Here is a 27,946-nt window from a genome sequence, read left to right as displayed (position 1 = left end):
AAACCCAAGGTGATAAAGTAGAGCCTGATCTTGAATTTCAGTTACTGCTTCTTTATTGTTGTAAAGCTTTCGTATTCTACCTCTTGGCAGAAAATACTGGCCAATGGAGAGTGTAAGAGCCAGTCTTAGAAAGTTAAAGTTAATATTAAATACACAAAAGTGTCTGCTAATTTCAACAGAATATCAGTTTCACAGAGGTTATGGTATAATCTTTTACCCTCTGTAAGATAACGTGCAATAGAACTTTCTTAGCTATTCCTGCAAAAGCCGTGTCATTTAAGCTAGTTAGGAAATAGTCTTACTGCTAGAAGCATGGACTGTTAGATTAGTTTACAAATAGAACATTGGCATACAGTATGGTGACTGTTCTGACCATTCTGATTGTCTCCTTATCCTTCTACCAGCTTTAATGAACATATGAAAGTATTGACTATACACTGTAAAAAGCAATTCAAGGGACCTCTAACCACCACTTAATCAAATGCATTCTATTAGGTTAAAAATTCAACTTCAATGATTTTATTAAACATTTTAATTTGAAAACATTATTTAATGTGTTGACGTGAAAGAATTATATTAGTACATATTTTAGCTTAGACTTGTAAGTAATCTGAACTCAAATTCCTTTTTTCATTTATTGAAAAACAAAATTCAAGTTCATCTAACCTAATCTAACGTTATGGCTACTTAATTTCTCTGTTTCATGAGTGGGCACGAAACTCCTCCCACTTAACATGCTGTGAGAAGATCGTAACGCCATACTGCAAGTGAAACAAACAACTACGGTGAGTGATAGAGCAGCTATTTTAATTGCTGTCAAAGGTGAATAGAACTTAATTTCTCCTTCAATAATCCTGCATTTTTATTTGCGCAATGCTGATAGGACTAGTAAAGTTACTTTACGTCTGTAGAGGTTAAGCTACGGATTCAGGCAGGCTAACGTGATGGCTGTCTAACATTAGGCAGATGAACAGGTAAAAGCTAAGTAATAGAGGAGCAATTTCAAGATAATAATTATTTACATTGCTCTAACATATAATTTACTTATTTTGCATACCCGGTTGAATAGCTCGAGTGAAATTTAGTGCCGTCCATCTTACCATATTTTCTCAACATTACTTTTTTTTGTTCAAGCCGCTAATGATTTCTCACGTGCGTTTCAATGTTGGTTAAGGATTTTAGATGCCATACTGCCTTACTGCATGTAAGCCTATTGCCATTTTGAGAAGATACTTCATTAATTGTAATAATCTTTCTTTGACTTTACTTATTTTCCAGTTGTTAAGTTTAGAGTTTACTCCGAAGCTGTACAGCCATTTTTCTTAAAATTGCTGTTTGTTATTTTCATTTTTGTGCCTTTTTTGCAATTATTCAAAGTAGCCATTTTAATCAGGATGTATGTTAAACTCACCACCATCATCATATGTGTGTGCTTTGCCTCAACTGGATTGTAAAGTGTTCCTTTGCTTATAAAATCTGCAGGGGGGATGGAATCATTGCAATATTATAAATTTTGCCCAAGTTTGTCTTGGTCGTAAAGGTTGAATTGCATAGAACTCTTTCTGTTTGACCATAGCATCCCTAAGTATTTAGCAAAAATATTGCAGTATCAATACTTAAAGTTACTTGTTGGTTTGTCAATTACTGATTTTTCTCCTGTTTTTTTTTTCTACTTAAAATAGGTGATGCAAAGGTATTTCTCAGTTCATTAGTACTCAGAAGCTGGCTAATGCAGTGGGACTGCAAAATGTGTAAATTTGCCACCTCCTCCAAAACAGTGTTGTTAAAACATTACAGGTTATACCATAATCACAGTGGTCAACCTCTGCCTTGTCTTCACTTTGGTTGTTTTTGTTCCTTTAAAAGTTGGGGTAGTCTCAGGTCACATTTATCAAGAAATCATTCAAATCAGGAAATGGTTAAATGTGAGGAAAATGTCTCTTTTACTTGCCCGTGCTGCAATAACCATGCAATCTTCACAGAGAGAGAGTTTTTTGAACACCTTGGTCAACATCTGAAAAAACATGAGACTGTTACCTGTGTTTTCAAAAACTGCAATTTCAAAACTAACATTTATGGGACATTTTCCTCTCACAGAAGTCGTAAGCACACTCCTCACTCACTGCACAACTTCAAAGACAACCTGCTAACAAAGAATGTACGTTCTCCTAATACAGAGGATTACAGTGACTCTGTTAATCAAGATGGTGAACATTCTGGTACTGGTGATTTTCAAGTTGATAACGTGAAAGAATTGCCAAACCTGATTGAAAGAAATTTGGCTTTGTTGTTGCTAAAACTAGAGAGCACTTTTAACGTATCCACCAGATGTATTGATGAGGTTGTTGAAGAATTAAATTTTATTTCTCAGTCAGCATCAGGTCCTATCATTAAAGACATTTTACAGTCTTGTCTGAACCGGCACAATTGTAAGATTGATGAGTCTATTTTGTCAGACATAGTGACAGAGATTTGTGAGACCAACCCCTTTACCAGTGCTCTGAAGAGCAGTGGTCCTCTGTCTTCTGCCTTCAAGAGAAGGGCATATTTTAAGGAACACTTTACTGTGGTGGAACCAATAGAATATGTACTTAGTAGAGAAGAAGGAAATAGCTTCCAGTATGTTCCGATTCTGAAGACATTATTTCATCTTCTGAGTAGGAAAGAGATCCATGATTTAATCTTGTGTAAGGGAAACATTCAAAGTACTCATGAAACAATGTACAGGGCATTTTCTGATGGCATGTATTATAAAAAAAATGAGTTGTTTTCTGGTGATAATCCTACCATTGCTCTTATTCTCTATGTTGATGACTTTGAGATATGCAATCCTCTAGGCACATCAAGGAAAAAAACACAAAATCACAGCTGTGTACTGGGTGCTAGCAGATATCCCCGCACTGCTCAGATCTTCATTGACCTCTATTTTCTTGGCAGTTCTTTGCAAGGCTGAGGATATTAAACGATTTGGTTACAGTACTGTGCTGGAGCCACTGCTCAAAGATCTTGTGAGCCTGGAAGAAGAGGGCCTCTATGTCCCAGCATTAGGCAAAACAATAAAGGGCACTGTATTCAGTGTTGTCGCAGATAATCTTGGGGCACACTCTATCGGGGGATTCATTGAAAGCTTCTCTAGTTCTTATGTTTGTAGATTTTGTCTGGGTCAACAGTCACAGTTTCAAGTAGGAGAAGTCAGGACAGGAGCCTTTGAATCAAGAACCAAAGAACGGCATAAAATGAATGTTGAGACTGTGCGAATGAATACGTCTTTGACTCATGTCTGTGGTGTCAAAAGACAGTGTGCACTGACAGAGAAATTGAAATATTTTAATGTTATATTTGGCTACCCACCTGATGTGTTACATGATCTGTTTGAAGGTATAATCCCTCTAGAGCTGGCTCTGTGTCTACAAGTATTTATCAAGAGGAAATACTTTACTCTTGATGAGCTCAACAAACGCATCAAAGGGTTTCCTTACAAATGGACAGACAAGACAGATGCACCACAGCAGGTCCCTCTGAATTTTGCAGGACGAAAAAGTGTTGGAGGAAATGCCCATGAAAACTGGTCTTTGCTGCGGCTCCTGCCACTTATGGTTGGATCAAAAATCCCTGAGGGTGAACCAGCATGGGAAATTCTTCTAGTGCTGAAAGACATCACTGAGCTTGTTGTAAGTCGGGTTCACACAGAAGAGACCATTTGCTATCTTGATAGTAAGATTTCTGAACACAGGCACAGGTTTCTGCACGTTTTCCCACATGAAAAACTCATCCCAAAACATCACTATCTGGAGCATTATCCACAACTAATCAGGGCCTATGGTCCAATAGTATTACTGTGGACTATGCGTTTTGAAGCAAAACACCGCTTTTTTAAGCGTGTTGTCAGGCATACTCACAGCTTCAGAAATGTTTTGCTTTCATTGTCAATGAAGCATCAGTTGATGGTTGCTTATAACCAGTATCAACCCAGTGTTGTGAACCCTGTCTTACAGGCAACAAAACTGTCCACTGTGGATGTTACTGTGCTAAGAGAGGATATTCATCAAGCGCTAGAAACTAAATTCCCTGGTGAGGCACGTGTCCAAATAGCAAACACTGTGTGTTACAGTGGCACAAAGTATGCTATTGGAATGATCTTGGCTAGTGGTTCAACAAGTGGATTGACAGATTTTGTAGAGTTGATACAAATCATTGGTGTAAAGGGCATTCTTGTTTTCATTGTGAAAATGCTTAAATGCTTGGTCTGTTGAGCATCTCAGAAGCTATGTGCTTGAAAAAACACAAATGGTGAAAGTGCTAGAGCTAGGAGACTTGTCAGACATGTTCCCATTAATACCTTATATGCTTGGTGGGAAAAGCATTGTGACTCTCAAACACTATATTTATGTTCCATAGATGTTATTGGGGCCTTCAGTGACATTAATGTTACTTTTCAAAAGAAGACATTTAAGGGCAACTCACTCTAAACACACTACACTAGTACACTAATACACTAGTGAGGATATGTAAATCTAGGGAATTCATTTATTTAAATTGTTGTTTGTCTTTAGCATTGACATATGTCAGTGTTGAGAAGTAAGATATTGGCATGTCAACATATCATCCTGCAATGAAGTGTGTCTCAATACCACGGTTGTTTGCCAACCCAAATACAGTGTTATTTACAGGTAACAGTTAATAGTCTTGCAAGTTTTAGAGCTGAATCATTCTGAGGCTACCATGTCCAGATGATCAGTTATCCCTGAATCAATGGCGCTTTGGCCTTCATATTCTAATAGCCTATATATCATTTAAAAAGCAAAATGAGTTTGTAAAGTGACCTTCTGGCACTGTTTTAGGCATGAACAATGCTTGAATAAACACTACATTAACTCTTAATATAATAGTAAAATCTGTGTAACTATGCATAGAGCATGCCCAAAGAGTAATAAGTGCTGTGAGCTGCCTGTATCATTACACCCATACTTTTCATTAAGAATAATTATTACTGAAAGAACAAATATTTTGTGCATTACAGATGTCACAACCTGCCCATCTCCGAGTGATTCTTTCAGACCACGATGTCCAGAAACTGGCATTACCCTCTGGAATCCCTAAGACAGTTAATGAACTTCACTCAGCTGTCCAAGCTGCATTTGGAATTTCTGAGGATTTTTGCTTGCATTACATGGATGTTGATTTTTGTAATAATTATTTCACACTACTTTCAACATCTGACATCAAGGATAAGGACACTATAAAGGTTGTGTATATGTTGGAGACCCCTACAGTGACATTGGCCTTATCAAGTGTGGACAGCCCCTTCTCAGTCTTGAATGATAGCTTTTCTCCACCTTCTGATGATGCCTGCTCATCTGTCTCTTCCACTGATAAATTGCCAGTTTCTCCAAGAATAATACAAAAAAGCCCAGCGCAACGATCAAAGGGTTGGCCCTCTGAATTTCCAATCCCCCGTTTCTCTGTCAATACAGAGCTTCTGCTTCAGTTAGGCAATGAAAAGTTCCATAAGGATGGGACCCTTTTCAGCACCAAAGACCTCATCACAATACTACCAGATATTCTTGGAAGAGTGGCTGAAGGTATTTATGAATACACTGCATATCCATCAAGTGCACAAATAAGTCAGGTAGCAGAGGCTCTCATTAACAAACATCCCTGTCTCAAAGAGCCAGGTTCCTTAAACAGATGCTATGGATGGATACAACGACTGAAATACAAGATGAACAATTTCAGATCCAAGCTTAGAGGTTTTAGCTGTCCTGAAATTGAAGTGAACTCACTCAAGAGGAAAGCAGCACATGAGCAAGCTCCTGCCAAAAATGTTAAAAAACCAAAAAAGGCTGAAGTAAATTATCTACCACCTTATCCTCAAGGTGAAACAAGTGGAAGTTTGGAGAAGGAAAGAGTGAACCTCTTACATGAAGTGATGAAGAGGGATAATTGCGTTGTGGTTGCAGAGAAAATGGCCAAGACCTTCTCTCTTCGCAGGCAGGAAATAATTTATCAGGCCCCTGCAATTAAAGACATCATTGACCGATGGCCTGCTTTATTTGATGCAACACAGGTGAGATTGTACACTCTTATTTAAAACTTATTTAAAAGTCAAAATTTTGCTTGGCATACTTTAGACAGTTAATTGCAAAGTGTTTCCAGTCCTGCTGAGTGTAGTAGTTCTCCACATAGAAGCAGAACACCAGTCCTAGCTGTGGCAATGACATTTGAGTTACACAGCAACTGATACTGAAGGTTTTGCATGGATGCCTCCCTAGTTTAAGGTCAAATTATCTGTTAACCTCCCAAGAGTGAGTGCACCTGGTACTAAAGAGCAGTCAAAACATTCAAGTTAAAGCCCAGCATAGTACATTACTGGTAAACAGTCATTGGAATATCACTAGGCTGCGTTTTGTTGTTGCTCTTGAACTATCAAGATGTTGTTTAGCTAATTGCCTGCTAACTTTAATTTTCTGACAACTTGTTTGTGTAAAATACAGATAAATGAAGAATTCAAAAGAATAACCACTGTAAGTCTTGAATCTACATTTATGGCCAAACTTGATGCTTGCACCTCCAAATTAATGGATGTTGTCTCATCGAGGGGAGGAACTTCAGGATTGAGGATAAGGCACATTAAGAATCAGCTTCTAGAGGTATGAGAACTAATCAGACTCGTCTTTGAAATTAAGCTTGCTGACTTGTCACCCTTTTGGATTAGTCATATTAGAATTTAATTTTATTCTTTTTTCTCTTTTTACTCAATTAGAACAATACAATTGAAGTACGGAGAGAGGTGGCCATTCGTTGCCTGGTTGTCTACCTTGGAGAAAAGGAACAGGACCTCTTCAAGGAGTTTAATGTAAGTAATTTATCACCGTGGAATCTACACTTTAATATTCCAGGCAAAAACCTGCTATAGATGGCTGTAATTGTTGCTGAAAACCTGTTTCACTTATAAAGTGGTTATTTTTTAAATTTTTGTTGTTTTGATACCTTTCACTGTGATACGCCTAAAGTAAGACATGACATTTTAAAAAAGGAAATTTTTCTCTGTAGACCTCAACCAAAGAATGGAAAGTCAAAAGTAAGTTCTACTGTGGCACAATTTGACATCACAAATAGTTGAAACATTCTCACTTTCCTAAAGAATGACACATTATAATGCTAGAGGATAACACAATATATGCAAGAAGGCTTCTTTAAATAATAGAAATAACCACAACAGCATGTTGCTAAATCCTGGCAATGGATTTGACCATTGTCCCATTTGTAAATGAGAAAAAAAATGATGAGTGTATTGACTTAATGCTTAGTCCAAACATATTCAGGTTTCTGATTAGGCTGCCAAACACTATCTTTTCTTCTTGGTGGATTAATACCTGACGATCTTTGCCACTATGAAGATTCTAGTAAGCTTTCGTGCTCTTGTAATACTTCATATTGGCACTTTTGACCCCAACAAACAAAAAAAGTGAGTTAAATTTGTCTCCATAGCTACTGTGTGATGGCAATGCTACTCACTGCTCAAGTTGAGCCAGTTCATGTAAGTAGATGTGTATGGTTGTGTGTTGGAATGGTTAAAATAACGTCAGCAGTAATAACACAATTCTGTTTTACTAAACCTCTTAATATACTTTTACATTTGTTCTGCTAGAATATTGAAGAGTTTGAAGCAAACCTTGACAGGCAAGTATTGAACATTGCCATCATCAAAGACAAGAATCCAAACACTGGAACCATCCTGATCGAGGGAGCCAAAATCCTGGATGGCATTGATGTCCCAAGGTGCTGTGCTTTGCTCATGGGTTTAATATACGCTCTGAATCTGAGCTATCCCAAGGATCTAAAATGTACATACGAAGTATTTCAGAAACTGTTCCTTGAACTTGATGGACTAAAAACCAGTGGGAAAGTAATGAATCTCAAGTACAGCATTTTCTAAGAACACTTTTCTTTCAAACCACTGCCATTTTTTTTTAAAAACCCATGTTATTATTTAATCCATAAACAGATGTTTCAATTGTAAACATTCTCAGGTTTTGTTTTAAATTTTTGTTGATTATGTGCTGTTGAAAACATGTTCATTATGGTTTTGTAATATTGTGTTCAAAGAATGTTGCTCTTTTGTCCAAGAATGTTCTTAGATCAGAGTAGGTGCTGTTGTGTGTTCGTACCTCATAATCTTTGTAAGCACTTGCTATTTTCATAGTGAGGTTGCTACTGTATATTTTTCAAAATGTTTTTGCATCCTGCAATAGAAGTCAGGTTTGACAAATTTGACAGTTGAATATTACACTGAGGCCTATATTTTTGCTGCTGTAGTATGGCTATTTGTTGAAATATATAAAAATGCAACATAATATTTCCAATAAAGTAAATTTTGCAACATTTTCATTCTTTAAGTGGCTGTAGTTTTAATAATTTAATAAATAATTAAACTTGATAAAGCTGAAAATTATAGGCTGAAAAAACTAATTACACCAACTTCACTTTTTACACCATCACAACTTTAAAATATATTAATAATTAAGTACGTAGAACTTAAAACATTCTTTAAAAATATAACATAAATTAGTTGGGACAACTTAATTTTTCTGTGCAGTGAATTTAAAAAGTTCTGTGTATCCTATAATTTTTTAAGCTGATGGTACTTAAAAGCAATTTAAGATCTGAAGGAAAAACCTTTTCCAGTTACTCAATGTTATGGGTTGGTTCTACGTAATTTTAACCAGAAGTTATAGTAACTTAAAAAGCTTGATGCAGAGCGTTGCGTTAATTTTTTTTGTTGGCCCAAAACAGTAGTTTTTAGAGTGTATGACCAAATACAGAGAAAAAGGAAATAAGACAAGTAAGCATTAAACAGAACTTTTTTTAAACAAGAACTTTTCTTTTCTTTGTAATATTAATTTTTTCTCTACTTTTGTGTGAACTACTTTTCTTTGAATTTTATTAAAATTTCTAAAACAAAGATACTTGGATTGTAGAATTATTTGAACATGTGTCACACTATTTCCTTAATTGTTCTATGAAATAAACTAAAGCTGCAGAGCCTTGGAAATTTTGGAAAAATGCAGCTACATAAAGGTTTGACAAGTAACCTAGAAAGATCTCAACCTGCTAAAGAATGTTGTCCTTTACCTGAGCACATTTTTCAGTTTTTTCATTCATATTGTTGGCATCTCATACTTTTACTGAAGTATAATTTTTAAAAGATAAGTAACTCTGACATAATATTCTTGCGTAAAGCAGTTCTTTGATGCTGCTGTTTTTTGCTGGAAATAGTCAATTTAACTTCCAATTAGATAATTGAATAATCTATTAAAATGATCAATACAGTTGGATTTTGTTAGGCTTTCTCTGTAACTTGAGGCTTATATAATTTTATATCACCACATTGAAACAAATACAACATTAAACAAATACATATAACAAAAGATATCTAAGAAGGTTTGTTTCTTATAAAATTGCATTGAAATATGTCAGTATTTTGGTTTGGTATTTATTTTCCAGTCATGTAATGATACAAGGACTAAATGATTGATAATACTAATATTAAAGTGTAACATAACCACAAAAACATCTTAGATATGTCGAAAAACACTTCCTTGTAATTTTAGCATTAATGCACATTTAAAAACTTACTGTAATAAATGTAAGAGTGAACGCAAAGGCAAATATGACAAGATTGGCTGAGAGAGCACAACTGAAATCATTCTTAACGTTTCTGAAATCACCTAAAGAGTCAGGAAATATGATGTTGGGTGAGGTGGCGGCACTTCTTTTGAGTCGTACCGTACTTATACACAGGTCCAATTCTGTTCAGCAAAAGGCAGAAATGCCATTTGTATGAACAATGCAGGTAATAAAGTAGATAAAATGCCTAAAATATATTTTAGCCTTAGCTACATATTCTCCAAATTGCTGACAAAGGTAATTTATCTCTCTTTTGTTAATAATTAATTTAACCTAAAATAGATCAGTAATGGGCGGCACGGTGGCGCAGTGGGTAGCGCTGCTGCCTCGCAGTTGGGAGACATGGGGACCTGGGTTCGCTTCCCGGGTTCTCCCTGCGTGGAGTTTGCATGTTCTCCCCCTGTCTGCGTGGGTTTCCTCCGGGTGCTCCGGTTTCCTCCCACAGTCCAAAGACATGCTGATTAGGTGGATTGGCGATTCTAACTTGGCCCTAGTGCGGGTGTGTTTGTGTGTGTCCTGCGGTGGGTTGGCACCCTGCCTGGGATTGGTTCCCTGCCTTGTGCCCTGTGTTGGCTGGGATTGGCTCCAGCAGACCCCCGTGACCCTGTGTTCGGATTCAGCGGGTTGGAAAATGGATGGATGGATAGATCAGTAATATCATAATTGTAAACTGCTCTATAAGTTGTAATTTGTAACAAATAAACAATAAAAACAGCTAAGCAATAATATCTGAATGTGCAAGTAAGAACTATACGGTATGAAGCAAAGCCATAATTAAATCAGTTTAAATAATCTTGCTTATCATTACATTCATAGTAGATGCTGTATTATTAAACTCACCTAGCACTCTTACACTCCAGTCCTTGCTGTACTGTGAATGAATCTCTGGGCTCATATTCAGAGTGTAGTCACACCTCAGTTGAACCTCAGTCTCCATCCCTGTAGCTCGACCTCCTAGCAGTTCACATCCATTCACAGACAGCTCACACTTGTTATCTTCTGAACTCTTTGACTTGAATGGATGTGAATCGTCATCTCTGTAGAAATGGCAGTGAGCTTCAGGGAATGTCTGAAGCAATTCACATGTCAGTGTTACTGCTTCTTCCTTTCCAGTTATGTCAGATGTTGCACTCAATGCTGGTTTACCTAGATTACCTGAAATAAATAAAAGGAATAACAAACACATAAAGTTTCAGATTGCATTTTCATAATTCACTTTCAACACATATACTACAGCTATTGAATTTTATATAGGCCTACATCAGTTCATTGTCCAAATCACTTTTCTCAATCAGAGTAGAAGAACAGTAAATATTCATACAGAAATCAGGATTTAACTGTAACCAAAATATCAGGCCTCTGGAGAAATATTGCTTATCAATTTAAAATATTATATGTCTTTCCTTGATTTGAAGAAGACCAGTCCATCACAGTGTTCATTTATGCAAAGACTTTTTTCCAAACTAAAATGAATATCAATATCTCTGTGTAAAGAAATTACAATACCCAGAAAAAAGCCCACGTGAACACAGGGTGGGCATGAAAAAACAACACAGCATTCAGATTTTTCTTTTCTTTTTTACCAATAGTATGCATTTGGAATGTTAAATAAACTGTTAAAATATAGTATAAAATAAACAAATGTTAAAATATGTTTTTACAGACTGCATGGAAACAAAGTACAAAAATGGCAAGTGCCCTGAGGCAAGAATCAGTGAACTATGAAGAGCCATATTTTTCTTGTGCACCATTCAGCACATCTTAACCAACCTATTAAGCTTACATTAGGAATGTGGTTGAAACACACTGTCATATTAGACTAATTAATTATTATGCCTGACATAATGGAAAGTAACTAAAGTACCCAAAGAAGCACAGATACATCAGGGAGAACTTGAAAATACCGTACAGGAAATGACTGTGACAGAAACTGAACCTGGGTCCATGGAGCTGTAAGGAAGAAATGCTGACTAATAAATCACTGTACCACCCACCATTTAAATGTAAAAAAGTAATAAAATCATAATTTTAAACAGAATTACCCAAAGTTATATACATTTACAATAATATGGTGCTTTTGTGACAAAGCTATATTTATAGAACTTCATTAATCCATGCATTTCCTAACCCATTTATCTAGCTTAAGGTCATACAGTGATTATATAAATAAATTTCAAAATGAAAAAATGTACTACATTGAACAACATAATCAGATTGTCACTAGAATTGTTCCTATATTTTTTATATTGTATATTTTTGTTAATCTTGTTGTGCAGTTTTTTATTGGGCTGTAAGCTAGCTTTACACAGGTACTGATAAAACTTTATGAAATAATCTTTTTAAATTATGGTCATTTCTCATTTTTCAAAAACATTGGTTCTTATTTTAGCTTTTGGGGCAATTAAAAAAAAGGTGTTTTTTTTTTTTTTGCATACGGTATATTACTTCTCTGTTAAAGATGCAGGGCTGTGGGTAGCGCCGCTGCCTCGCAGTTAGGAGGCCTGGGTTCGCTCCCCGGGTCCTCCCTGCGTGGAGTTTGCATGTTCTCCCTGTGTCTGCGTGGGTTTCTTCTGGGTGCTCCGGTTTCCTCCCACAGTCCAAAGACATGCAAGTAAGGTGCATTGGCGATCCTAAATTGTCCCTAGTGTGGGTGTGTGTGTGTGTGTGCCCTGCGGTGGGCTGGCGCCCTGACCTGGGTTTGTTTCCTGCCTTGCGCCCCATGACCCTGTAGTTTGGATATAGCGGGATGGATAATGGATGGATGGATGTTCAGATCTCACTTACTGTGCCTTATAAACAGAGAACACAATTGGAAGCCAACCTTCTCTAAGCTGAAAAATCACAAAGTGCTTATAATATGAATATTATAATATATTATAATATGACAATTATATACAAAAATAAGTTAGACATCTTAAGTGACACCATGTCCACTCATCCTGAGAGTCAGTCAGAGGATTAAAGCTGAATCTTCAGAGTGTCTAGTCTAGCTCTTTTGCTTTGAGATCATGCTTCCCATAAGCCTACTATCTTTTATAATTAAAATGTAGGCTTTATATTAAAATGATACAGTACCTTCACCACATCCCTCTTTCTGCTGTTGTCCTGCGTACATTTTCAGTATTGGAAGCATTTGCATTATAAATTGCTTTTAAAGTTAAAGTATCTTATTCCAACATTAGAAGCCAGGCAGGAAATGAATAACTGTGATCAAATATGCTGTGTACTCACCATATACATCTACTGTCACCTTCCTACTGCGACGTGATGTCCATTTGTCATTTTCTCTTATGACTTCAATTTCACAGCTCACGTTCACTTGAGTGACTCTCTTTTCTGATCTTTGATCCAACAGCTGATACTTAAACACAGAAATCACGCAGGCTCTTACACCTGTGGCATATGTGCCTGATCTGAAAAGTGATTCATTCTTATAAAAATGACAAAATCCTTTAACTGGCCGATCCCCTTCACATCTAATGATGACAGATTCATTCTTCGGATTCTCTGTGCTCGCTCTTTTGATTTCAGCTTTCACTAGAAAAATGTAATATGATATACAGTATTAAGTGAAAAAAAAAACGCTAATAAAAGAAATGCAAGAAAATAACTTACAAATCAATGAGTATTACATACCAAATACAGGATTAACATTATTTATAAATGCTGAATACAATTCCATAATTTTTGTTCTCCTTGCTGTTTTGGTGAGAACAGCTGGTAAGATGCATGATAGATAATTGATATGACTGACATGACTGATTGTGTTAAAAATATCATCACCTCCAAGCATTCTTTATTCTTTACTGCTCTCACTGTCTAACAAGTTTTATTTCAAAACTGAGTCTTCAGAGCAACAAATGAGGCGACCTGAACATTCACCTGAGGCTTCAAAATTTGTTATGTTCATTTCTTGAAAACAAGTAACATAGGTTGTGAATACACGTGTGTCATGTCATGTCATGTATTGTCTTGAAGACTTTGTTAATATGGTTATAGCATATACTGAAGAGGTCACATTTATGGCATTCAGTAACACTCGGCTACAGCAGTCTAATTCTAATCTGAGTTCAAAGCATCAAATGTGAAGGTGTCATTCAGATTTGCTCAAAAAATACACAGATAAACACAACACTATTTCTTGAGCAAAGGAAACAAAAATTGACAGAAGATACATGGAATCTTCATTGATTCATCAGTTGAAATTCATCAGTTCTCATTATCATTATATAGCACACTATATAGTATATAGTACTATACGGTATTATAAAGCATTTTTAAATAAGATTCAGATCTTGATCGAAGTAGGAATAATACGGGCTCCATCAATAAGCAGAGACTACAACTGAGGGTCTGGGAGGACACATAAAAAAGGAGTCTGTGTGTTTAAGAACAAAGGGTGTTTTTGGTGTACATGATCCTCTTGCTGCATAAACAGAGGTGCAAGACAGCTTCCTAATATTCAGACATCTACAAGGCAGAGATTCAATTATTTCTCCAACAACATCTGAAGCTGCCAAGAAGCATTAGGAGTTAGTGACTCCATAGCTGAATTGAGAAGTGTTAAACAAGGGAAGACCGTTTCGTAGCTGATCAATAGACCAAGAGTGGGCAAATCTGAAAGGAAAAAGAATGTGCACAAGGGAAGGCATGCAAGGAACATGCTGTAATTGTTATTTAGGCAAAGCAGCATTATTTATTTCTTTCAGCCCTTTCTCTCTATTGTGTGTTTAGGTATTTATGTGGATAATGTACATGTAATGAATAGAATAGAAATGTTCAGCATAGCCAGTTATAATTGAGTTATTACATACCAAGCTCCTTCACTATTACTTTCATGTTGTCACTTCTCCCTGAGGTTTCACTTTTGATGATATCTTCATAATCACAACTGAAATGCAGATAGCTTTCACTCTTTGGATCCACATCTCCCAGCAGCTCTACTCCACTTGCAGTGAAGTCACACCGGTTGCTGTCTGAGCTCACTGATCTGAATGGCTCAGATTCAGCTCCCCTGTAGAAGTGGCACCTCACACCAGAGAGACACTGTGGAGCAGAGCAGCTGATTGTGTGTTCACGGCTCATCATTTCAATAACATTGGGCATAATCACCATTTTAGCTTTCTGAAGCTCACAAGTATTTCCTGTAAGACAAAAGAAAAATTACATCCAGTATTTGTAATAGATGAGTACCAGTATGTTATTTTTAGCATATAAAGATATTTTCTAACCAATTTAACAACACACTTAATAGAAAAAAAAATCAATGCTAAAAAGTAGTATGTAACTTTCCCAAAAATTAAACCAATTACACTATAGTGCATAAGGAGCACAAATAAAGAAGAATTAGCATATCTTTATTCATTTCAGCCTAGTAACAACTTATCCAAGTTAAGTGTTGGGCTTTAATAATTTGATGGATTCATAAAAAGTTCTGTTTTAGTTGATCGTACAGTAATATTCATAAAACAGTAAATATAATTTTTTAAACAAAAATTTTGATTCCTCCGAAACTTTAAAAATTTGTGAATATAGTGCCAGCAATGGGCATTAGGCAGGAAGCAACCCTGAATGGGGTGCCAGCCAATCAACGGTCTGCTATTAGTTTTTCTTTAAATTGAATTATTAATGAAGTATAACACACAAATTATTTTATTTACCAATATGTTGCATTTTTAAATTCACTCTTTGACCAAAATATTATATGTTTTTACTTCCCATATTTTTCACAGTACATATTTCCACATCTTCGTCTTTGTCCACAATTTCTGGAATCTAATTTTGTGTTGATTTTCGCATTTGGTGACAAAGGGTGTCAATTAGGTAATCCTTGCTGTGCTTATAATAATTATATTTTTGCATTATATTAAAAGGATTTATAATGGAGACTAAAAGAAGAAAATTACATTTGTGGATTTAATTGAAACACCATACAATCATGTATTGCACTACAATAAAAAGATGAGAAACAGAAATTCACATTCTTGACATTCTAACTTATTTTTGTCGTAAAGGTTTGATTTATGGTACATTTCTATAAACCTTATAACTTATAAATCTTATAACTGCAAAAATTATTTTTGGTATCTTTTAAAGCATTGATTTTTTTTCTGTTTATTTTCATGGCTTTTAATTTCTTCCAAAAGGTGTCTTTATTTTTTGAAATAATGCAGCTCTATTTGGGGCATCCTATAATGTTTAGTTGTATGAAATAAAAAAAAGTTTTTCAGTTGCAGGAGAAACAACGAAGTATGAGAAATCCAAAAAGCAACAAAATAAAATGAAACAAAATGCGTAGTTTTGGGGTTTTGTAGCTCTTTAAAACTATTTCATGTATGTGTTGTTATATTTAAAAAGTAAAATAATATAATATAATATAATATAATATCTATACTAATAAAAGGCAAAGCCCTCACTGACTGACTGACTGACTGACTGACTCACTCACTCACTCATCACTAATTCTCCAACTTCCCGTGTAGGTGGAAGGCTGAAATTTGGCAGGCTCTTTCCTTACAGCTTACTTACAAAAGTTAGGCAGGTTTCATTTCGAAATTCTACGCGTAATGGTCATAACTGGAACCTCTTTTTTGTCCATATACTCTAATAGAGGAGGCGGAGTCACGTATCGCGTCATCATGCCTCCTACGTAATCACGTGAACTGAAAACAAGGAAGAGATTTACAGCACGACTCAATCACGGGAACGAAGGTAAATGACGTTAATTGTTGAGTGTCTTTTAATACTGTGTAAGCATACATATTAACACATGTGCAATTAAACGTGTGCATTTACGGGGTGATTTCTCAGGCTTAAAAGCTCGCCTTTTATTAAAAAGGTAAATGCAAACTGTTTTCATTCTGAAGGGCACAAACCACGTTAGATTTCAGCCGTTAAATGCGCAAAAATGTTGGTACACCAGATAAATAAGCGCAACATATTATCAGCTGTATTGTATGCTTACAATACATATAGAAATGTGTTAATCATTAACTAATAGTATGGGATGGTGTTTTTCGACTCGCGCCTTGATTTAAACGATTGCATGTCTTGGTGGGTTTGCGTAGCTTATTGTCAATATCTTTACACCTCTTTTTAAGACTTATTGACTGAAACGGGCTTTCACGAAAAAAGTTAGGGCTTTGCTACAGGATACACCCTCCACGAGTTAAGGAAGTAAAAATAAAGGTATACATTTCTGTTTTATTTAAACCTTTTAAGTTCATATGCATAGCCCCATTTGGCTGTTTTAGTTTTTTTATTTCTTTCTTCAGTAATATTTAATCTCTTTAAAGAAAAACAACATATGCATTTTATTTTTTTTGTATCTCTTTAATAATATTTTAGTGTAAAAGGATAACCAGTATTTAAACCTTTTATGTTACTTTATAAGCCCGTGTTACAACGCACTATGTATGTATGTATGTGTACATATGTGTATGTATGTGTATAATATATATGTTGATATGTGTGTATATATATATATATATATATATATATATATATATATATATATATATATATACGAGCTGTATATACCCGGCGTTGCCCGGGGCAGAAGTAACCTAATCGGTCAAACACTTACATATATACCAAAGTAAACCTAATCGGTCAAACAGTTACATATATAAAAAAACCGAACCTAATCGGACAAACAGCTTCATATATACAGAAGCGAACCTAATCGGACAAACAGCTAATCTATATACATAAGCAAACCTAATTGGTCAAACAGTTACATAAATACAAAAGCAAACCTAATCGATCAAACAGCTTCATATATACAGAAGCGAACCTAATTGGTCAAACAGTTATGCATGTGCACAATGATTTTACAAACATTATGCGTGTTAACAATCATGAAAAAGAAAAGATTGAGGAACTGTTCTTCTATATGTGATGAAGCCACTAATAAGACAGATTTTTTTCAGGACCCAGCTGTTTCATAACTAAACTACTGCCACCCCAAAGTAATGCCTAATAGTGGTTTTTCGGGTAGCTGTGGAATAAAAAGGGTGTTTTTTAGTCAGTAAGAATCTGACACTACCCTTCAGTACGGGCTGAAGGGTGCCTATGTAAGGTTTTACATCCTTCCCGTATGGAAAAAAAAACATACTAAACTTTTTTTTCATCATTACAGATAATCTCAGTCAAATGGAAGTACGCATTCTCAATTTATTTTTATGTAATTTTTACTTTTTCACAAAGCCATCCCATTCCAATTTGTATGAATAAACTTTTGCTACAGAGTTAGCAAAAGTTTATTCATGCACATATTTTAATACGGATAATCTATCTCTAATCAAGGTTCTCATTTTCATTCTAATTTAAAATAATAATAGATACTCATTTTTTTCTTCTGTTTTAGAAAAACCAATCTATGCCACCTACGTCTTCGTCAAGTCAGCTTCATCCAGCTTCATCACATATACAAGAAGAGTTCCTCAATCTTTTCTTTTTAATGATTGTTAACACGCATAATCTTTGTAAAATCATTCTGCACATGCATAACTGTTTGACCAATTAGGTTCGCTTCTGTATATATGAAGCTGTTTCATCGATTAGGTTTGCTTTTGTATTTATGTAACTGTTTGACCAATTAGGTTTGCTTATGTATATAGATTAGCTGTTTGTCCGATTAGGTTCGCTTCTGTATATATGAAGCTGTTTATCCGATTAGGTTCGGTTTTTTTATATATGTAACTGTTTGACCGATTAGGTTTACTTTGGTATATATGTAAGTGTTTGACTGATTAGGTTACTTCTGCCCCGGGCAACGCCGGGTATATACAGCTCGTAAATTATTAAACAGTAAAATCTTCTTCTGTAATTTGCTACCGTGGCAATTTGTGTGTCTGTCCAGGATTTTAAATGACCTGTAGCTCGCAAACCGTTGCACCTATACACTTGAAATGTGGTACACATATAGTACGTCACGTCTACTATCCGCTTTATGGGTGATGATTGTTTTAGTCTTTTTATCTTTATTTTATTTTATTGTACAATCAAGTCCTATCTGCGCACAGCAGGGCAGCCGTGGGCGGATGCGTATGGTGTATTCACTCGATGTTATCGTGCATTGCGCTGTCAGTGGTATTTTGATAAAAGAATTTGAACAACATATAAGAAGCGTATAAATTATTAAACAGTAAAACATTAACATTTAAGAAGTAAAGTTACATTGAGTACTACTGCAGTGCCTTCGGGTATACCTCATTTTTTCTTTGCCCATTACATGCTTAAATGTATACATTTTTTGGTGTACCTACCCGAGAACACGCGACATATAACCGACCGTGGGAGAAGCATGGATTTTAAACACGCGTTGAGTTCATCTGCTGGTCTCCCTCGTGGAATAACTGGTAATGTTTGAGTAAAATCTACAGCGAGTAAAACGACATTACCTCCTTTTTTTTTTTTACGATCTCTGAGATCTTGGTTTTTTCGGTTCAAGGCTTGATAAGCTCTTTTATGTTCAATGTTGTACTTAATAAGTACTAATTATCCCAAACCATCATCTTTGAATGTTGCAAGACTTTCGCCTTGTATGTAGATCGGGGTAATTACATTCATTGCATTCCTAGTCTGAATCACAATGTGATTGTATGGGTGGTTACCTGGCACTGTAGGGTTGCCACCCGTCCTTTAAAATACGGAATCGTGCCGCGTTTGAGAATGAAATTGCGCGTCCTGTTTTGAATCAATACTGGACGGGATTTATCCTGTATTTTTTTTATAATTTTTTTTTTAAAGCAGCGTCTCATGCAAATCATCCCACACGCATTTTATGAAGATGCCTCCTTTCCTACTTTTGATTGGGTAATACTTGATGTCATCGTTAGTTTGATTGGTGTTTTTAACTGTCCAGTGAGTAGGGCATGTCTTTCAACCGTAAGCAGATTTTTTGCACTGGTATCACTGACCTCGACGACGGCGACGTTATACGTCAAAAATAAATTACGATAAATGACGATTTTACCGATACTTTATTACGACGGCGGCTACATAGACACGATCAAATAAAAACAAAAAAATCAAATAATCATTCTACATTTTCAAAACGTCGAAAAAACGACGGAATGAAAAAAAGGCCCACCCGACGACCCACCCATTCCATTTTTATATATATAGATATGTGGATGTGTATATGTATATATATATATATATATATATATATATATGTATATATATGTATATGTAGATATGTGTATATGTAGATATGTATATATATGTATATGTATATATATGTTTACATAACCTCTTTAACACACTACTTCTCCACTGCGAAGCGCAGGTATTTTGCTAGTAATATAATATAATATAATATAATATAATATAATATAATATAATATAATATAATATAATATAATATAAGTGATTAGTATTGCTATATTAAAACTCCAATAACTGGGGTCTGATTTCTTAACTGGCCATGGTCTTTATGGTGCTTGCTTCTTTTTCCCTGTATTGGCGTTGCTTCCCTCTGTTACTCTAATTTCCTTATACTGTTGAAAATCAATTGATGAATGAATTGATGGATCTATTGATCGATATACTGATAACACATGGTTTGTTTCATTTGTATAATCATGGATGAATAGAATTCTTACCTTAAACATTCAGTGTAAACATTTAAAGCTGACTGTTACACTATATGCAAGTTGGTTATGCACACTGTTTTCTATATATCTGCTTAGAAAAGGGATGCCATAAAAGTGCAGTCAAATCTAAGCTAAACACACATCATTCTTAGTGCATGCAAATTAGTGCATGGAAATTAGTAAAAATCATTTAATGTGTAGGCAGAATAAATGCCACACTGCCAGTTCAAACTGGTCCTGGACCACATCTACTTTTACCGTCTGTGCCAGTTTTGTCAATGCCATCAGTGTGTCCAATGAGTTTTTTTTGTTCGTTATTCCCTTGACTCTCACTCACTGAGAGTCAAACACTATGACATAAGTAAGTGCTACTTTTAGGTGCATAACCCTGCATGATATGCCATGAGAATTTATTATATTAAAATTAATACTTCCTGTTTCATATCCATACATGGCTTGCTAGACATCTCTGAGTATGAGGTTTAAGATTTTTCCAAAAGCTTTTCAAACTGAGCAACACTGAATGGTTCAGTAATAAGTACTCATGTGTTTATTTTTATTTATGTCTTTTGCTATGAATAGAAATGCATTCTGAATTTTTTTTTACTTAATGCTATATGTGGAAAGGCAATATTTTAAAGACCAAATTAGTCCATGAAATGTTTTTATAAGTGTACTGTAATAGCAAAAGTAATGAGCTATTCAAAAAACATACCCTAAACCTAAACCAGTCCAAACAACAATAGAAGGCTAGGTCTATCTGTCTATCCTTGCACAGCCAAATGTTTCAAAATTAAAGATTGTGCACTTATTAACATATGCTCCCTAAAATAGAACAAACCTAAAAGTTAATACTGTATAACCATAATATTTTTAAACAATATTTAAATGTATCAGTTTTAATTTAATTCATTATATATATAATATATAATGTATATACAATATATAATTATTTGATCTGAGATCTGAAATTGTGTTTGAAATTATAATGTATAAAATAGCAATTTAAATATGGATACATTTTTTGTGTGTATTTGAATATTGAAAATTGATACTAAAAACTATATTAGTAATAGATGAAGTTTTAACTTGAACTTTTATACACTCAAAGTGAAATATTTCTTCATAAATATAAATTAATTAGTTAGGTACTAAAGTAAAAGTAATCAGCAATAGAAGTTTAACTTGAATACTTTTTTGCATTTTATACACTCAAAGACCAGACTATTTTCTAGTGAAATATTTCTTCATAAATATTTAAACTATTGTTACTGCCGAAGTAAAAAAATTACATTACTGTAAGTAATAAAATCATTAAGCAAATTAACAGTTCTCCAACTTCTATTAAAACAATTATAAGTAACTTCATTTATTCCCCTTATAAAACAGCAAATGTGTTGTATAATAGCTTTACCAACTTATGGATAGAAAACATTTTAGGAAACAAATAAAGTAACATACCTTTAACATTTGACATCATGCATAGTAGATCCATGGCTTAAAATATAACAAGAAATGTATGTTATAAAATATAAATATTATACAATATTCAATTAAGAAATAAAAGTAATTATTTGCTTTTATTATTATTGTACTTAGAATCTTATTTACCATATAAAAAAAGAACGATGAAAATATACATAATAAGATAGAGAGAAGCACTCCTGTCACTCGCAGCTAACCCTTATCTTATTCTAACATTTCAAACTGGCTTCAGTCTGCAGAGTTTGTGGTTAAGAGCAGGAAGTCCATGAATATGAAGTGTGCTGATTAGAAATGAATATTATGAGATGGTCATTTCACAGAAGTGAAATTCAACCTTTCTGATGTAAAAACAAGAACTTAAACAGATGATGCAAACCTGTCTATTTTCTTCCTATATTATTAATGTCGATATTGATTTATTGTTGAATTAGGTAATTTTGAAGTATTGCCCTATAATCTTCCATGATACTACACATTATAATCATTCCATAAATTATGATTGCATTTTTACACACACATATGTGTATGTGTGTGTGTGGGCGTGTGCGTGTGTGTGTGTGTGTGTGTGTGTGTGTGTGTGTGTGTGAAGAATTCACAGCATATAACATTTTTATTCAACCCTGTTTTCCTGAAATGGATAATCTATTATGCAATAACATAACACATTTCTGGGCGGCAAGATGGTGCAGCAGCAAGTATAATTTGATTACTATGCGTGACTGTGTTAATGACTAAGTCAGTGAGTAAGTGCGTCTTGTGATATATTATATTTGTGTCTTTTTTGGGTTTGTTCCTGCTGGTGGTCCCAGCCCCAATCAATCTCCACTGGATAAGTAGCTGAAGAAAACTGATGGATAATGAAATGATGTTGTACAGATAAATTATTAAAAAGTTTTTTTAAAGAAAGTATTACAAATTTAAAAATATTAATGTATTCAATTATTCCTTAGAAATTAATAAAATATTATATACCAGTTACGGCGCACTGCACAATAAGGTGCAGTGAATACACTTGACTTGAGTATTCATAGTTTTTAGACTCTTTCTTCTGTACATTTAGCATTCATTTGCTCAGAGGTCGATGCGCTTTCTGCTTCCTAAGCAGCTCTTCTTTTCTCCACCCTAGCGGCCCGCTTCTTCTCTTCTTTTGTCTGCACCTTTTCACGTTAAAACTGATTAAGTCAGTGTTTGTGTTGCAATTACTTACTACGTTTTCTTTAATTTTTCACTCAAGCTGGAACTTAAGTCTTCAATCTGCCTCAAGAATGATTTAAGATATGAAGAGGTAGGGGAAGTGATGGCGAAGGTGATACGGATGAGAACGGTGCCTGTATGTATACGCCGTACTGCCGCCTTGCTGGCCGCTGCCGAGAGTTAATTCTACAATAAAATAAAATAAAAATAAAAAGAGGAATAACCTTGGAGGTCAATTATGACCCTGAAAGCGGATAGTAGAAGTCACATAGTATATGTGTACTAAATTTCAGGTCAATAGGTCAAACGGTTTGTAAGCTACAGGTGATTTAAAATCCTGGACAGAGAAACAAACAGCGATGGTAGCATATTATATAAGAAGATATAAATAATTAAGAAAAGAACTGGCCACATTCATGACGTCGGTCAAAAAGCGATGAACAAGCAAAATTGGAGAAGATTGAAAGTCTTGAACTTGACTTCCAACAGAACAACAATTACGATGATAAGAATGATAACTTTATTTATAAAACTTCACAAGCAGTATTTAAATACATGTGAATTTAAAATCAGTCGTCATTACGTGTCTTCTGTTATTTATCACATTTTGGACCAAAGTCTAAGGCATTAAATGGAACATCGCAAGGCTGATTGTATCTGCCCACCGCACAGTTTCACTGCTTGACCAGGAATGCAAGTCACTTAACTACCACTGCGCTAAATGCATCAAACACGTAAAAATAAAATTTTAGCACTTATTCCTTTTTCTTTTTAATCTCTCTATATATAAAATCCAATGTCTGTCTGTCTGTATGTGTGTCTGTCCACTTTTCACGAGAGAACTACTTAACAGATTTAGATGAGGTTTTTTTTCTATAAGTTGCTTGAGCATTCTGGTTGATTTTGCAACTTCTCTTATCGCACTAAGTATCATAGTTCGCTTGCAGGAGTGATATACTCTCACTAATCCAAGACAGAGGTGACAGGCCGTGGGAAGAAGGAAGCATGATGTCAGGAGTATAGAGCTGGGCGGGACTCTCCTCTTTGTCGTGCTTCAATTCTACACGGGCGAAGACGTGGGGGACAGCTAGTTTAAAATAAAGATAAATTTGACCTTAGAACTGAACAGCAAATCAGTACTGCTTATTAAGGGAAATTGTGAAGGGCAACTTTCCCTTAGTGGCACTGGTATGAGTCTGTACAGATACCACACATGTTTTCCTTACTTTGAGAAAAAAAGTATTATAAAAGTTTATTATTTAAAGTTTAACTTATTTTTAAAGTTCTGCAACTGACATTTGTCCAAATGGGATGGTGCAAAATTTTTATTGGAGCTCTAATATTAATTAGAGTATATAAATGTAATGAATTATTATTATTATTATTATTATAGCATCTGAGGGACTGAGTGCATGCCATTTAATTGTGATATAATATTTAGGACTACACAGCAGAACTTCACAAAAGAAATGATACAATTAATCAGGAGTGGTCATTAATATTCTCACTCAGTTTCCTAAACAGATTTAGTAGGTCGAACGTATTGTGCTAGGCAAAATTGTTTGTTTGAAAACAACAAATATGGCAATGGCAATTGTCCATTTCTTCCTTATGCCAATGTTAGTGCTTAGCATGTTTTGTTCCCGGAGGGACTAACTTATCACTTTTTCACAGCCATGAATAAAGAATGGTACCAAAACATCCTCTGACAGCAACTTCTCCCAACCAAAAAAAAAAACAGTTTGGTGATAAACAATGCCTTTTCCAACATGATGGAGCTCTGTGCCATAAGGCAAAAGTGAGAACAAAGTGGGTTGGGGGACAAAATATCAAAATTCTTTGTCCACAGCCAGGAAACTCCCCAGACCTTAATCCCATTGAGAACTTGTGGTCAATCCTCAAGAGGCGAGTGGACAAACAAAAAGCCAAAAATTCTTACAAACCCCAGGTATTGATTATGCAAGAATGGGCTGCTGTCAGTCAGGATTTGGCCCAGACAGCTTGCTTCTTCGCATAAACTTAATGAAATTGTCAATAAAAGCCTTTGAAACTTATGAAATGCTTGCTATAATACTTCAATATACCATAGAAACATCTGATAAAAAGATCTAAAAACACTAAAGCAGCAAACTTGGTGAAACGGGAAGTGGAAGCCGTCCTCTTACTCCTACAGTCCCTTGCTAAGGCTTTTCAGGTCCTGCAGGAGACGAAGGAGGGACTACAGGAGAAGCTCGGTGCGCCGTTAGGGGTCCTTACCGAGTGGCTGAAGCGGCACGGCTTGAGTCTTGAGTTCCTTCAGCCTGCAGGACACAGCGGTATAGGTAAGTGAGGCCTGTGCCGTAGTGGAAAGGGGAGTGCGGAGCGCAGCGGCTGCAGTGATGATTAGTGCTGCTTGCCAGGTGGCCCCGCCCACTACACGAGACATTACCGCGATGGCCGACAGCGTGGCAGGGGAGCATGCAGGGAGGCAGCTTGTGGATGTCGGCTGCCAAGCAACCTTGTCCCGACTGCCTGCGCCAGTCTCGCGGCCATCTAAAGGGGTGCAGACGGCGAGGGGTCCCATTTCTATCCCATAGAGGGACTCAGACTGTCAGTGCACCCCAGAGAAAGAGGAGGACCTGGAAGAAGAAACTGGGAACTCCTGACAGTGCGCAGCTTCAGCCAGGTTGTTTGAGGGCACGTGAGGGCTATGCTGCAGAGGGGCGGAGACGCCATGAGCTCTCAACCGTGCGGATGAAGGGGCAGGGGTTTCCTGTCTGCTTCCGCTCCCGCAAAAGTCGAGATGGAGGGAGTTGGCCTTGTTACCACTGTGGCCACGTCTGGAGGTGTTGTTCAAAGAGGACATCCGAGTGGCAGGGATATCAGGGCAACACCCCCAGACATTCTGTTTATATTTCCACAGGGTGGAGCCATAGATCCAAGGAAGCTGACTCCCTATCCTGGAGAGGACCGGCCCTCGCAGGACATGCTGATGAGCCCCACTGGGCTCATCTCAGGGAGGGACACTGTGATGGGCGGCCGGGTCCAATGCCCGGCTGGAACACCACTGCTGCATATGTTCTGGGGGAGCAGCCATGGGCTCCTCAGTACCTCCCCCGGGAACGCTTGGTGGCAGCCTCCCTGGCTGACGTTGGTGCCTCAGTTTCCCGAAGGGCTCCATGGGAGATGTACTCCTCCACAGCCCGGTTGGACAAATCTTCAGCCCCACCCGGAAGTGCAATTGGAACCAGGTAGTCAAACACCTGGAACACTTCAGGGTGGGTTATGAAAGGGGCCAGCCACCACCACTCAGTGGCCAGAATCGAGTGGAGGAGGACAAGGTTGCCTGGGAGGAGTGGTGGTGCCGAGATAAGAGAAAAGTGCTTTTGTGCTTTGTTACTTGTGTGTGCTTGGGACTGTGTTGTGTCTGTGGGTACGGGGAAAGCGTAGCCCACAGACGAAGAAAAATAAAAGTCTATTTATTTTACATGTGCCTCCCGTGTCCAGTCTGTGTTGGGTCGGGTGGTATATAGCGTCATCTTACACCATATACAGTTAGGTCCATAAATATTTGGACAGAGACAACTTTTTTCTAATTTTGGTTCTGTACATTACCACAATGAATTTTAAATGAAACAACTCAGATGCAGTTGAAGTGCAGACTTTCAGCTTTAATTCAGTGGGGTGAACAAAACGATTGCATAAAAATGTGAGGCAACTAAAGCATTTTTTTAACACAATCCCTTCATTTCAGGGGCTCAAAAGTAATTGGACAAATTAAATAACTGGAAATAAAATGTTCATTTCTAATACTTGGTTGAAAACCCTTTGCTGGCAATGACAGCCTGAAGTCTTGAACTCATGGACATCACCAGATGCTGGGTTTCCTCCTTTTTAATGCTCTGCCAGGCCTTTACTGCAGCAGCTTTCAGTTGCTGTTAGTTTGTGGGCCTTTCTGTCTGAAGTTTAGTCTTCAACAAGTGAAATGCATGCTCAATTGGGTTAAGATCAGGTGACTGACTTGGCCATTCAAGAATTTTCCACTTCTTTGCTTTAATAAACTCCTGGGTTGCTTTGGCTGTATGTTTTGGGTCATTGTCCATCGGTATCATGAAACACCACCCAATCAATTTGACTGCATTTAGCTGGATTTGAGCAGACAGTATGTCTCTGAACACCTCAGAATTCATTCGGCTGCTTCTGTCCTGTGTCACATCATCAATAAACACTAGTGTCCCAGGGCCACTGGCAGCCATGCACGCCCAAGCCATCACACTGCCTCCACCGTGTTTTACAGATGATGTGGTATGCTTTGGATAATGAGCTGTTCTACGCCTTCTCCATACTATTTTCTTCCCATCATTCTGGTAGAGGTTGATCTTGGTTTCATCTGTCCAAAGAATGTGTTTCCAGAACTGTGCTGGCTTTTTTGGATGTTCTTTAGCAAAGTCCAATCTAGCCTTTCTATTCTTGAGGCTTATGAGTGGCTAGCCCCTTGCAGTGCACCCTCTGTATTTACTTTCATGCAGTCTTCTCTTTATGGTAGACTTGGATATCGATACGCCTACCCCACGGAGAGTGTTGTTTACTTGGTTGGCTGTTGTGAAGGGGTTTCTCTTCACCATGGAAATGATTCTGTGATCATCCACCACTGTTGTCTTCCGTGGACGTCCAGGTCTTTTTACGTTGCTGAGTTCACCAGTGCTTGCTTTCTTTCTCAGGATGTACCAAACTGTAGATTTTGCCATTCGTAATATTGTAGCAATTTCTCGGATGGGTTTTTTCTGTTTTCGCAGCTTGAGGATGGCTTCTTTCACCTGCATGGAGAGCTATTTGACCGCATGTTGTCTGTTCACAGCAAAATCTTCCACATGCAAGCACCAGACCTCAAATCAACTCCAGGCCTTTTATCTGCTTAATTGATAATGACATAACGACAGACTTGCCCACACCTGCCCATGAAATAGTCTTTGAGTCAATTGTCCAATTACTTTTGA

General features: G+C 36.5%; 2 protein-coding genes across 6 annotated transcripts in view; one reads left to right on the top strand and one right to left on the bottom strand.

Annotated features, from left to right (window-relative positions):
* The window catches only part of LOC114650529 (uncharacterized), a 414,437-nt gene extending 392,431 nt beyond the window's left edge, over positions 1–22,006 (bottom strand). For all 5 annotated transcript variants that reach the window (XM_051934845.1, XM_051934850.1, XM_051934854.1 and 2 more), the window contains exons 1-3: positions 21,903–22,006; positions 21,753–21,788; positions 14,720–14,834 (exon numbers count right to left, since the gene is read on the bottom strand). In XM_051934845.1, coding sequence (XP_051790805.1) covers positions 14,720–14,834; positions 21,753–21,788; positions 21,903–21,933 — 182 coding nt within the window. In that variant the 5' untranslated portion in view covers positions 21,934–22,006. The remainder of the gene's footprint in view (positions 1–14,719; positions 14,835–21,752; positions 21,789–21,902) is intronic.
* Positions 453–7,955, top strand: LOC114669670 (uncharacterized). The gene is made up of 5 exons (XM_051934919.1): positions 453–785; positions 5,877–6,067; positions 6,495–6,650; positions 6,764–6,856; positions 7,652–7,955. Exons 2-5 carry the CDS (start codon positions 5,930–5,932, stop codon positions 7,937–7,939), a joined length of 675 nt encoding a protein of 224 aa, XP_051790879.1. The 5' UTR covers positions 453–785; positions 5,877–5,929; the 3' UTR covers positions 7,940–7,955.
* Positions 22,007–27,946: the final 5,940 nt, after the last annotated feature.

The sequence above is a fragment of the Erpetoichthys calabaricus genome, chromosome 1 (assembly GCF_900747795.2).
Source record: "Erpetoichthys calabaricus chromosome 1, fErpCal1.3, whole genome shotgun sequence".
NCBI lineage: Eukaryota > Metazoa > Chordata > Cladistia > Polypteriformes > Polypteridae > Erpetoichthys > Erpetoichthys calabaricus.
Note: the sequence above shows the minus strand (reverse complement) of the source record. Positions and strands in the feature narration are given on the sequence as shown.

Coding starts and splice junctions, on each gene's coding strand:
- LOC114669670 (XM_051934919.1), top strand. CDS start 5,930: ATGAAGAGGGATAATTGCGTTGTGGTTGCAGAGAAAATGGCCAAGACC. Junction 6,068..6,494: donor CTTTATTTGATGCAACACAG/GTGAGATTGTAC, acceptor TGTAAAATACAG/ATAAATGAAGAATTCAAAAG. Junction 6,651..6,763: donor TTAAGAATCAGCTTCTAGAG/GTATGAGAACTA, acceptor TTACTCAATTAG/AACAATACAATTGAAGTACG.